Below are 13,332 nucleotides of genomic sequence, written 5' to 3'. Positions count from 1 at the left end.
GACTCAGGTGAAATGCCACCACCTTCAGGAAGCCTTCCTTGACGCCTCCAGATGTGCCAACCTCAGCTCCAAGAGTTGGGTTACTATATCTAAAGTTAAAGGTTTATTTAAAAAAAAAAAAAATTTAAGGTCTATCTTCCCTTCCAGACTGCATCCAGTGTCAGGCCAGAGCCTGGATTATCACTCCAAAGAGACAGAAAGTTATCCCCATTTTACAGATAAGGAAACAAAGGCTCAGGTCACATAGCTAGTGGTTCTTCATCAATATATGTTGTATTAATGAGTGAAGGGCCCAAGTTCCTTCCAGAACTTCCCTCTGAACTCTCAGAGGAACCATCCCACCACTGCCTGCCCCAAAGAGGTCTTAAGCCATCCTGGGGCTCTCTCGCCCTTCCTCTCTGGACACCCAGCCACCGTGGAGCCCCACCTGTGGAATTCATAGTCCACTCTGCCGAAATGTTTGATCCTGACGTCCCCGTCAAAGTTGGGCAGCGTGACTTCGTGCAGCTTACTCTGCAGAGCCAACAGCTCCTCTTGGGCCACTGAGGACACAAAAAAGCTGAGAGTCAGCCTGGTCAGCCTGCTTCCCTCCCTCTAAACCCTTCAGTGGCTCCTACCTGCCCTGGGGAAAGAGGCCAACTTCTTGATTAGCATTTTTATGGTTGCAGGTTATTGAGCCCCTTTGGAGCACCAGGGGCTTTCCAGGGAACTCTGTGGGTAAAGAATCTGCCTGCAATGCAGGAGTGTCAGGAGCCACAGGTTTGATCCATGGGTCGGGAAGATCCCCTGGAGGAGGGAATGGCAACCCACTCCAGTATTCTTGCTTGGAGAATCCCCATGGATGGGGGAGCCTGGCGGGCTATAGTCCATGGGGTTGCAAAGAGTTGGACACAACTGAAATGACTAAGCACATATGCATGCCCAAGAGCACGAAGTGGCAGGAGAGATATTCAGGAGCATCAGGGCATGCCAGGTGGGCTGGTTATGTTCATGCCCATTTTATGGGTGAGGGGACAGGGTGTCTGTCTTCGTCAGCAGCTCCACGAGGAAGGAGTGCTGTGTGCTTCGTAGCGGGGCCTCTTTCCTGTCCTTCGCAGTGTCTAGCCTGTGTAGAAGAGACTGCAAGGATTTTAGGGCTAGGATCCTGGCATTGGCATCTTTCTTGCTGGGTGACCTTGAGCAAGTCCTCAACCTTGGCATTCTCTGTCTGTCCAAAAGCAATGACAGCAATACTTTCCTCACTGGGGTGGCATGAGGATTAAAAGAGATCCCTGTAGGGCTTCCGTGGTGGTCCAGTGGTTAAGAGTCCTCCTGCCAGTGCAGGGGACACGGGTTCAATCCCTAGTCTGGGAAGATTCCACCTGCCGAGGGTCCCATGTGAGACAACTACTGAGCCCCTGCACTTTAGACCCTGTGGTCCACAACGAGAGGAGCCACCACAATGAGGAGCCCATGTGCTACAACTAGAGAATAGTCCTCGTTCGCCAGAACTAGAGAAAGCCCGTACAACCGTGAAGACTCAGCAAAGCCTAAATAAATAAATAAATAAAATTATTAAACAAACAAACAAAAAAATCTAAGAAAAGAAAAATGTTTAAAAGAGAGAGAGAGATATCTTTGCAAAGCCAAAAGGAGTCTGGCAGGATAAAAAGCACTCTTGCATGGTGCCTGGCACACACGAAGCACTCGGTAAACACCCAGGAGGTCAAAGCAGGGTGGATCTTGTTTAAAAATATGGAAAGGAACCAACATGTCCAGCTCTAGAGGACTGGTTACATTTACGCAGCGGAAAGGAACAAGAGGCAAATTTTGCCTGATCTAGAGTTTCAATATAAATAGTATTTACACTAGGACTTTCTGTTTATTTGGAGGTATGAGAGACCCAGGATTCTGCCCTTGGAGTGGGTGTGTGCACACAGATGACCACTGAGCTCCCCGAAAGAGCACTCTGCCTCTCACCACTTTGCAGCCCTCCCTCCCGCACACGCAGGAGCTGGTTCTCTGCCAAAACGCTATCCCTTGTCTCTGGCTAACTTTCATATATCATTTCTACCTTACCTCCTCCAAGAAGGCCTCCTTGATTGTCTTCTCTCTGTCTCCAGCCAATCGGGCTCCCAACAACTCTTCCTGAGGGAATGTTATTATCCCATTTGAACAGATAAGGCAATTGAGGCTCCATATATGTGAGGAGCAGCTCTCCATCAAGTACTGTGGGGAGTGGTATATAAATACCCCCAATCCCTTGCCCCTTGGACAGATAATTTCTGAGGCTTTGTTTTAACTTCTTAAAACAAAAAATTACAAATGAATTGTTATACAAAACAGAAAGAAGCTCACAGACATTGAAAACAGACATGATTATGGAATGTGGATGGCAGGACAAATTAGGAGTATGTGATTAATAGATATGAACGACTATATATATAATAAGCAACAGGGATTTACTGTATAGCACAGGGAATTATATTTAATATCTTGTAATAACCTATAATGGAATATAATCTGCAAAGAACTGAATCATTTTGCTATATACCTGAAACTAACACATTACTGTAAATCAACTATACATCAATAAAAAAATAAAATACAGTTCTACTTTTGCCCATTCTTTAAAATTGAAGTATAACATCTGTAGAAGCACAACCTAAAGGACACTTGTCTTATTAAAGGTGTGTGTTAGTTGCTCAGTCCTGTCTGACTGTGACCCCACAAACTGTAGCCCACCAGGCTCCTCTGTCCATTGAATTCTCCAGGCAAGAATACTGGAGTGGGTTGTCATGCCCTTCTCTAGGGGATCTTCCCAACCCAGGGATCAAACCTGGGTCTCCTGCATTGCAGGCAGATTGTTTACCATCAGAACCACCAGGGAACCTACTGCGAGGTAATTTTCACATGTTTATGCACCCATGTAGCCAACACCCCGACCAAGACACCGGGCCTTCTCAGCACCCCTGCAGGCTCTCTGTGCCCTTCTGAGTGACCACCATTCTAACCTCTGGTTCTAAGGCATGTGTTTTCAAACTCGAGCAAGAATTTTCCAGCAAAACTGTTCCCAGCATAGGGGCGGTAGCTGGCTCACTGACATGCCTCTCCTGGCTGTCTTCTGTCCCCATCTCATGTGACAATCCTGCTACAGTGTTTCCTGGAATCAGCTCCCAAACCAAACATTCACCCCCAAATCTTTATCTCTGTTGGCTAGTGGGAACCTGGCTAAGACAAGCAACGTGCCCAACGCGGCCCAACAGTTGGGTGACAAGGCCAGACCCCGAGCCAGGGCTGCCTGACCGGGAAGCCTGCAACCACCCTGAGGGAGAGAGTCCCCTCTGTGTCTCCAGCTGTCCCCAGAGCAGCCTGGGGCCAAGCAGGTCAGCCAATCCAGCCGACAGCCACGGCTCCCTACCGTACTCCAAGCCCCGGTCGGTGATCCTGACGACCAGGCCGGGATTGGCCCCCAGCGCCCCGGAGGTGAATGTGAGCAGCGTTCCCAGCAGGAGGGAGGGCAGGGTGCCCGCTGAGGTCACCATCCTGGATTCCCAGGGGGCTGGGCTGGATCTGTCGCAGCCTCTGGCTGGGCCCAGCTCCCTTAAATAGCCGAGGCCTGAGGACTGGGGCGGCTCCTGAGTGGGGTGTGTTCCGGGCATCAGGAGGGGAGGCTGAGTGACTGGAACCTGCTTGCAACACTGTTGGGATCACGGGTCATTTAAAAGCCCCATTGGCACCGCCTGGGAGAGAGGGTGGGTTGGCCTGGGTCCAGGTGACACTCCGTCCACCCTTCTCACAAAAAGGCCCCACGTTCATTTCCAGGAAGGCCTGGGTTTTATAGACAAGGAAGCTGAGGCTCCGAGAGGCCATGTCACCGGCTCAAGCTCACACACCCTGGCAGGTGGCAGAACCGGGAATCAAAGCCAGTTGAGTTATACTCAACTCTGTTTCTGTAAAAAAAATTTCCCCACCCCATCCCATCCTTCCTATCTCCTATTGGGAAACAGGTTTTCTCAAACCCTGCTGGTGGTAAAAGCTGTTGGAAGGCAACTTGGCCAGTCCTTGAACTCTGCCTGCCCTCCTCCAAGGGATCTTCCCAACCAGGGATCGAATGAGAATCTCCTGTCTCCTGGATTGGCAGGTGGGTTCTTTACCATGAGCTCCATCAGGGAAGCACTAGCCACTTTCTGCTTTTCTGTAATTGTGATCCTTTAAAAATATGTCCTGCTGGAGGAAGAAATGGCAACCCACTCCAGTGTTCTTGCCTGGGAAATCCTGTGGACAGAGGAGCTTGGCGGGTTGCAGTCCATTGGGGTCACAAACAGTTGAACACTACCAAAGCAACTTAGCACAAAAATACGTCCACAAATTCTTTGATACTCTTTCCATCGAAAGCTGAGGTCTCTGTGCCCTCTCCTTGAAATTGAATGTGTCTTTGGAATGCTTCAACACCCTGACTGTGGCAGAGCCATAAAAGACACTGGAATTGGGCCTGGGGTCTGAACCCCACACCAAGCGCAGGGAAGCACATACTGGGCTTCTCTGTGCCCTGTTGTTTGTATCCATCGGGCTGAACATTTCGGACTCTGTCCCCACCCCAACCCCTGAGAGCAACCTAGGTGCTCCTGAGGGCAGTGCTGAACCTTTTGAGTCCTATGTTCCTTCCAGTATCAGGTGGGAACTGGCAGGAAGCCAGCATTTATTGAGCACCTACTATGTGGGGGGCACCATGCTGCTTATGCTACATTGCCACCTCTCAGCCTACGGCAGCCCTTTTTAATCTCCTTTTGAGCTGAAGAAACAGGCTCAGAGGGGCGAAGTGATTAAACCATTGTCACCCATCAGGGATTTGAACCCAGCTTTGTGGGGAGCCATTCCAAAACCATGGTCAGAGAAGCCTTCTCTGAGGTGACATGCTGAGCAGCGACCCTAAGGATGAGGAGGAGCGGCCTTTGGAAAAAGCTCTAACAGGCCAACAAAGAGCAAGGACAAAGGCCTGGCGGCAGTGTGCCTGGGGGCCTCTGCTCCCTGCGCTCAGCCTGCCAGGGCAAAGTGGGGGGCTCTAGGCTGGGAACCCGTAAACCAGGGTTCCCACCTGGCCCCTGCCTGGCCGCGGACCCCTCAGCAAGCCCTGTTTCCTCGAGTGCCTCTGTTTCCCTTGTAAAATGAAGGGAATAGAGCAGGTGACTCCCAGGGGCTCTTTCAGCTTGGAGATGGGGGGGAGAGGAGACAGTCTGGAGAGTGAGGACCTCGTGAGGACACAGAAGTCACCCTCCCTTTGGCAGCAGTCTGAGAATATCCAGACTGGGGGCTGTTTGCAGGGGCGGGACTTCCCGTAGTAGTAAGCTTTGGACCTTAGACCTTCCCCCAACCCGACAGCCTGCCCCAGGGCCCCAGGCCTGGCGTCCACCCCCACAGGTGCTGTAGACTCAAAAAATATTCACCACCTGAAAGCTGAGAGTTATATTTTATTTAGTGCGAATTTTTAGGACTTCAAGCCTGGGAGACAGCATCTCAAGTAACCCTGAGAGAACTGCTCCAAGCAGGTGAGGTGGGGAGCCAGGTTATTCAGAAATTGTGCAATAAACGGCAGGTAGTCTGAACATCAGAGGATTATTGTTAAAGAAAACCAGATACCCCAAGTTAAGCAATTCAGCTCTTTTCTATGTATGGGAAGATACAAGAGTCTGGACTCACTGAAATCATTTATTTGACATGCACCTCAGCTCTCTGGGGCCAGTAACCTGTGTTTTCACATCCTGAGTTTCCTCAGGGCTCACCTTCGGGAGTGACTGCAGTCTGACGGCTGCTAGAGGACAGGTATTCTTTGTTTATTCATATTGTTGCGGGGAGGAAGTCAATTCTGACTCCATGTTGGATGCTGTTTCCTTGACTTGCTTTTCATTGCTCTTTTTATTATAATCATCCTTACCAGCTTGCCTGGAGGACCCTACCCCTCTGCTTGAATGTAAATTAAGGTGCCTTTGTTAGAACTACATAAAAAAGATCTTCATGACCCAGATAACCACGATGGTGTGACCACTCATCTAGAGCGAGATATCCTGGAGTCCAAAGTCAAGTGGGCCTTAGGAAGCATCACTACGAACAAAGCTAGTGGAGGTGACGGAATTCCAGCAGAGCTGTTTCAACTCCTAAACAATGATGCTGTTACAGTGCTGCACTCAATATGCCAGCAAATTTGGAAAACTCAGCAGTGGCCACAGGACTGGAAAAGGTTAGTTTTCATTCTAATCCCAAAGAAGGGCAATGCCAAAGAATGTTCAAACTACTGCACAACTGCACTCATCTCACACACTGGCAAAGTAATGCTTAAAATTCTCCAAGCCAGGCTTCAACAGTCCATGAACTGTGAACTTGCAGATATTCAAGCTGGATTTAGAAAAGGCAGAGGAACCAGAGATCAAATTGCCAACATATGTTGGATCATAGAAAAAGCAAGAGAGTTCCAGAAAAACATCTACTTCTGCTTTATTGACTACACCAAAACCTTTGACTGTGTGGATCACAACAAACTGTGGAAAATTCTTCAAGAGATGGGAATATCAGACCACCTGACCTGCCTCCTGAGAAATCTGTAGGCAGATCAGGAAGCAACAGTTAGAACTGGACATGGAACAACAGACTGGTTCCAAATCAGAAAAGGAGTATGTCAAGGCTGTATATTGTCACCTTGCTTATTTAACTTATATGCAGAGTACATCATGTGAAATACTGGGCTGGATGAAGCACAAGCTGGAATCAATATTGCCGGGAGAAACATCAATAACCTCAGATTGCAGATGACACCACCCTTTTGGCAGAAAGTAAAGAGGAACTGAGAAGCCTCTTGATGAAAGTGAAAGAGGAGAGTGGAAAAGCTGGCTTAAGACTCAACATTCAGAAAACTAAGATCATGGCATCCGTTCCCATCACTTCATGGCAAATAGATGGGGAAACAATGGAAACAGTGACCGACTTTATTTTCTTGGGCTCCAAAATCATTGCAGATGGTGACTGCAGCCATGAAATTAAAATATGCTTGTTCCTTGGAAGAAAAGCTATGACCAACCTAGATAGCATATTAAAAAGCAGAGACAATGAGACAAGTGCTCCGGCCTGGTGCACTGGGAAGACCCAGAGGAATCGGGTGGAGAGGGAGGTGGAAGGGGGGGATCGGGATTGGGAATACATGTAAATCCATGGCTGATTCATATCAATGTATGACAAAACCCACTGGAAAAAAAAAAAAAAAGCAGAGACATTACTCTGCCACCAAAGTCCATCTAGTCAAAGCTATGGTTTTTCCAGTAGTCATGTATGGATGTGAGAGTTGAATTATAAAGAAAGCTGAGCACCGAAGAATTGATACTTTTGAACTGTGGTGTTGGAGAAGACTCTTGAGAGTCCCTTGGACTGCAAGGAGAGTCAACCAGTCCATCCTAAAGGAAATCAGCCTTGAATATTCATTGTGAGGACTGATGCTGAAGCTGAAGCTCCAATACTTTGGCCACCTGATGCGAAGAACTGACTCATTGGAAAAGACCCTGATGCTGGGAAAGATTGAAAGCAAGAGGAGAAGGAGATGACAGAGGATGAGATGGTTGGATGGCATCACGACTCGATGGATGGGGGTTTGAGCAAGCTCCGGGAGTTGGTGATGGACAGGGAAGCCTGGTGTGCTGCAGTCCATGAGGTCGCAAAGAGTTGGAAATGACTGAGCAACTGAACTGAACTGAACTTGTCCCTGCCCACCTGTGAATAGAAGAGATTAACACATCCCTTCCAAAGGCTGACCATTCCCTTGGAGATGTTTTACAAGACTGAAGACCCTTTCATTTTGCTTCCCCACTGTCTCTCTCTCTCTATTCTGCCTTTTGACTTTAGTTCCTCATTGCTTCTTTCTCTCTGATCTATAAAATAACCCAGCATTCAGACCCCAGTAAGTTGGTTATTTTAAGGTGCTAGCCTGCCATCTTCTGGGTCAGTTGCTTCCCGAATAAAGTCTCTTCCTTGCCTCAACACCTCGTCTCTCGGATTCATTGGCCTGTCGTGTGGCGAGCAGACTGAGCTTGGACTAGGTAACAACATGGCAGGAAATATCCCATTTCTCAGTGCCAATTCCCAGCTCAGGGTCTCTGCTGGTGACCCAGGACCAGCAGAGGCCCCTCGGAGCAGCATGAGCCCCACACTGGTCAGAACCCTTGGATTTTTCCTCTGCTGGGCTGACCTCCTCCTCCACAAAAGCCAAAGCCACTTGTCACTCCCCCTACCATCGAGTCCTACAGCGGAGAAAACCCTCTCCCTTTTAACACAGTGGTGTTTCCTATGTTCTGATGACCAAAGTCTCAAAAGGAAATCAGGAAACCCAGAGTTTGGAAACCACAGTGCCTGGAATACTGAGCTGCACATAGTAGATAATTGAGTGAATTAACATAAAGTGGAAAAGTGAAGGGTTAAGGGCATGAACTCTGGGACCAGGTGGCCTGGGTTTGAACTGTGGCTCGGCCGCTAAATGACCTTGGGTGTGATGACTCAGTTTCCTTATCTCTTGTAGGGCTTAGCCATGGGGCAGCAGGGCAAGAGGTCAGAGGTCAGGAAGAGAGCGGGTTAGGGCACTTCTTCCTGCTCCTTCTTTGCTCTGGATCTCAGTCTGGCTGTGGCTGCATCCTTTCTGACATCCCCTGCCCCTCGACCCCAGCATCCCCCCAACGCTGGGACACCTCAACTCCTTTCTTTGCTGCTTCAAGCCTAGGGAGGCTAGTTCCTGGGGGCTTCCCATCCTTCACAGGTTTCCTTCAGCCTGACCCCCAGCTCTGTAAATAGCCCCTTCATTCGCATCCTAAGAACCATCTGAGCTGGATTCTGTTTCTTGCCTGGACCCTGATCGACACAGTTGCATACTGAGTATTTCTTCTGTGTTATTGACCTTTTGTAGCAAATGCCTTCCTCTCCTGGAGAGCTGGGGATTCTTCCCCAAGGTCAGCACAGGTCTGGTGTGGGGACAGAGGCCTGCAAAAGACAGAAGAGGACACAGTAACCTTGCTCTGCCACCAAGGATGTCTCTGGGGGCACCTTCTGCAGAGAGGTGACATCCTCTTGGGTCTTGAAGGTCACATGAAGTTTTGCAGAGGAGAGAGCCAAGAGCTGTCCAGGAGAAGGAAGCTGCAGAAACACAGAGCCGAAACATGTGATGGGCTGGCAGCCAGGAAGCCTGGATCCCTGTCTACTCCTGATGGTCTGTGTGACATGGGGGAAAACCACGGCCTTCTCTGATCCTCACTTTGCCTCTGAAGGCAGAGGAAGGTGGTAGACTAGGACAGCATTTCTCAGATTCTGGGGATCTTGTTTATTGGTCCATCTTATTTTAAAATTTATTTTCATTGAGATGTAATTGACAAATTTAAGGTGTACAGTGTGTTGACGTGACATATTTATATACCGTAATAGGATCACCACTGTAACATCAGCTGACACTTCTACCCAAGCATACAATTATCACTTCTTTTTTGTAATGGGAACAATTAAGATCTAGTCTCTTAGCAACTTTGAAGTTTATGATAGAGCATTGTTGTCTGTAATTCTATGCTGTGCATTAGACCTTAAGTAATAATAATAAGTTAGGACTTATTTTCTTATGAGTTCCAAGTTTGGAGCCTCAAACACTGTCTCCCTAATTCCCCTACCCCTACCCCGACCCAACTCCTGGCTCCTCGTAATCACCATTCAACTCTGCTTTTACAAGCTTAACCTTTTTAGATTGCACATATAAATGGCATCATATAGTTTTTATTTACTTATATTTTGCTTAGCATGTTGTCCTCAAGGTCCATGTTGTTGCACATGGCAGGATCGCCTCCTTTCTTATAGCTGAATAATATATCATTGTGTATATATGTAAACTTCTGCATGTAGAGATAAGGGGATGCTTATAGACTGTGGGTGGGAATGTAAATTGGTATAGCCACTAGGGAAAGAATATGGATATCTCTCAAAAAAATTAAAAAGAGACCTACTGAAAAAAAAAAAAAGTAGACCTACCGTATGATCCAGCAATTCCACTTCTGGATATACACGCAAAGGAAACGAAAACAGAATGTGTTAGAGATGTCTGCACCTCATGTTTATTACCCCATTATTCACAGTACCCAGGACATGGAAACGACCCAAGAGCCTGTCAATGGTTGAACAGATAAGGAAGCTGTGGAATGTGTATACGCCAGGGATCTTGTTAAATGCAAATTCTGATTCATTAGTTTCCTTTGGGAGCTGAGACTCTGTATTTCTAACAAGCTCCCAGGTGGCACCGATCTTGAATCGTACGTTGCAAACAAGAGACTAACTGGGATCCGAGTTCCCTCCAAGCTCAGGGATTCTACATCCCTGTTCGTTCTTCATTTTCCGAGCAGTTTTCTGTGATGGTGCCTGCACTCCTGAGCACATCGGCTCTAGCTGAAGAGAAGGATGTTGTGAAGACCTGACATTCTGGATCTCTGCAGCGCACTGAAGAGTTTGATGTTAATATTTATGGCAGCCTCCCCCGCCAACCTGGTTACTTGCAGATCTGTGTGTGTGCATGGAAACACACACAGTTACACACATACACATGAGCCCCGAGGCATGTGGATTTACCGAAAAGAAAAAGAAAAAAAATAAAAATAAAAATAGTAGTCAGTGACGTCCAGTTTGGTTCAAGACTGTGTCCCCTACTTAGGATGTCAGGACACCTCTGGAGCAGGACCAGCCCTGAGGACATGCAACTCCTCCCCTCAGGAAATGATAAGGAACTCGAAGACCCTCCTATGTCTCCCTCCACCCCTTCTCTGCCTCTGCAATTGGCAGCATCTAAAATCTAATCTAGCCTCATTTTACCAGGTCTTAATAGCTTTGGGGACCCTAAGGAGCTTCTGTTAAAATGAAAATGTCTCAGCAAGAAAAAATTCTGTAATATTTGCCGGAGCTCACTTTATTGGATTCTTCTCCTGGAAGTCCAGAGGGCCCCTGCTTTTACAGATGGGGAGGCTGAGACCAAGAGAGGGAAGACCAGCCACACAGTGAATCCATCACTGAACCCAGATTTCCAGCTAGGCCGTGGTTCTGATTCTCGGGGTCAGGCAGCCAGCCTTGGCTCATACTTTGAAAATCATCACAAAGTGGCTCTGAGCCGTGCAAAGGTGGATTCAAATCTGGACATTTTAAAAAGAAATGCTTATTGAGAGTCAACCGTATGGCAGGCATTGAGAATATAACTGGCAAGTCAGATACAGTCCTTACAGTATAGTGAGAATTAGTGGTTTGTTAATGATTAGTGTCGACTTTGATTACTGTTTGTCAGACCCCATAATACAGATTTCACATAGATGTGATTCTCATAACAACTCTATGAGGTAGTTACTATTATTTGTTGTTGTTCAGTTGCTCAGTTGTGTCTGACTCTTTGTGACCCTGTAGACTGCAGCGCGCCAGGTTTCCCTGTCCATCACCATCTCCCATTATTACTATGATCCTCATTTTACAGATGAGAAGATTGAAGGACAGGATTTAATTGCTCAAAGTCACACATCTGATTAATAGCGGAGCAGGGACTTGAACCCATGGTGTCTGGGACCACGGCCCCTGCTCTTAATCACCACGTCACGAACTTATCACCGGTACCACTCACTCTTCCCAACAACCTCATGCCAAAGAGGAGGGCAAGGTTTTATCTCTACTTTTCAGAGAAGGAAATAGAGGATCAGAGAGATTAAGTACCATTTGGAAAGCTGTGCAGCTCAGGACGGCTCAGGTTGACACCTCCTCTTCTCTTGGGTACCCCTCCTTCACATTTAAGTCAGAATTGCCAGAAGGAACCCCAAGAGGGCAATGATTAACCAGAAGTGAAGCTGCTCTGATGATGAGGTTTCAGGCAGTCCAGAGCGAGCAATTCTTTTTTTTTTCCCTTCCAACACCTTTGTTGACATGCATCTCACACACCGTAACATTCGCCCATTTCAAGGGTAGGTTGAGTGGTTTTTAGCATATTCACAGGGTTGTGCAAACATCACCACAATCTAATTTTAGAAGATTTTCAGCATCCCCAAAGAAACCCTGTACCCATTAGCCACCAGTTGGAGCGAGCAGTGCTCAGCCCGAAGGGAGAAGCCGCTCCAGGAGTGGTTTTGCTGGCAGCGTGGCAGATAATTGGGAGTGTCCTGGGGGATGCTCTTCACACCAGACCTCCAAACAACTGCCTATTTCTCAGCCATTAGCGAGAGCTCCCCAGGGCGCACGGGGTTCCACTCACCAGTCTTTAGATACAAGAGATAATTGCACTTATTTCTACAGATAGTGGGGACAGGGGCTGCCTGAATGCCTTGGAAAGCAGAGGGTAGGAATGGGAGTGGGCTGACCATCTCCAAAGAGAGTAATAGGAGAGGAAGTGGTGGTTTTGGGGAGGGAAAGGGGAGGCTGGGTTATGTCCCCTACTTAGCAGCTGTGCTCCCACCCCAGGCAGAGGGGTTTCTAAAAAAATGTGATTTGGAGTGTGTCCTCCTCTTGCTCGAAACTCTCCAATGGCTTCCCTTACTTTTTGGAACAAAATTCAGAGCCCTTATCAGTCTTAAAAGCCTCCCGGCCTCATCCCATGCTGTGCTCCCATTCATCCTCTCCTTCCAACCTAACACGCTGCTTTTTTTCTGTTCTTATTCAGTGCTTCCATTAAGTGTAAATAGAAAAAGGTACACCTTCTTGGGAGATGAATTAGAGAAAGGATTTTGTTCTTTCAGCCTGGTGTCTTTTTACAGTGCACGACCCAGGCCACCGAGCCTGGCAGTCCTGCCTTTAATACGCCATGCCCAAAACAGACAAGATTTGGACATCTGGGAGGAGTGGAAAGAACCTGGGCTCTGATGGCAGAAAGGGCAGGAATCCCAGCTCTGCCACTTGCCAGATGTGTAATCCGGGGAGTGACTCAATCGAAAAGGATTGAACAGGTCCCACTCTGGGGGATGGAAAGTGCTGTGAGGATTAAATGAAACCATTAGTGTGCTGTGCTTGATCAATATCCCTCCCTTCCGCTGTGTGGCCCCAGAGTGTCTACCTCTATTAACGGAGAATCAATGCTGTTAGCCGAAGCATGTACATTTTTCTTTTTAAATTAAAAAAAAAAAAATTTTTATCTGCTTTTTTTCCCCACTACCAATGCTTCTCTCTACTTTTACTATAATCAGCCTGGAAGAAGTCTGCATGACAACAGTCTACTGATTTGTTCCCGCCCCCTGCCATCTTGCCTCTCCAACGCTTTCAGAAGTCACAACGTTATAACTAAATCTGGTCATGTCACGCTAAACCCCACTGCCTGTTTCAAACTCTTCC

General features: G+C 47.6%; 1 protein-coding gene across 1 annotated transcript in view; it reads right to left on the bottom strand.

The window, feature by feature from the left end:
* Window positions 1-3,602, bottom strand: part of LOC122448230 (lipopolysaccharide binding protein) — a 31,914-nt gene extending 28,312 nt beyond the window's left edge. Inside the window, exons 1-2 of the mRNA XM_043479401.1 lie at window positions 3,401-3,602; window positions 428-542 (exon numbers count right to left, since the gene is read on the bottom strand). Coding sequence (XP_043335336.1) covers window positions 428-542; window positions 3,401-3,524 — 239 coding nt within the window. The 5' untranslated portion in view covers window positions 3,525-3,602. The remainder of the gene's footprint in view (window positions 1-427; window positions 543-3,400) is intronic.
* Between the last annotated feature and the right edge of the window lie 9,730 nt (window positions 3,603-13,332).

Source organism: Cervus canadensis, chromosome 10, assembly GCF_019320065.1.
Source record: "Cervus canadensis isolate Bull #8, Minnesota chromosome 10, ASM1932006v1, whole genome shotgun sequence".
Taxonomy (NCBI): Eukaryota; Metazoa; Chordata; class Mammalia; order Artiodactyla; family Cervidae; genus Cervus; species Cervus canadensis.
Note: the sequence above shows the minus strand (reverse complement) of the source record. Positions and strands in the feature narration are given on the sequence as shown.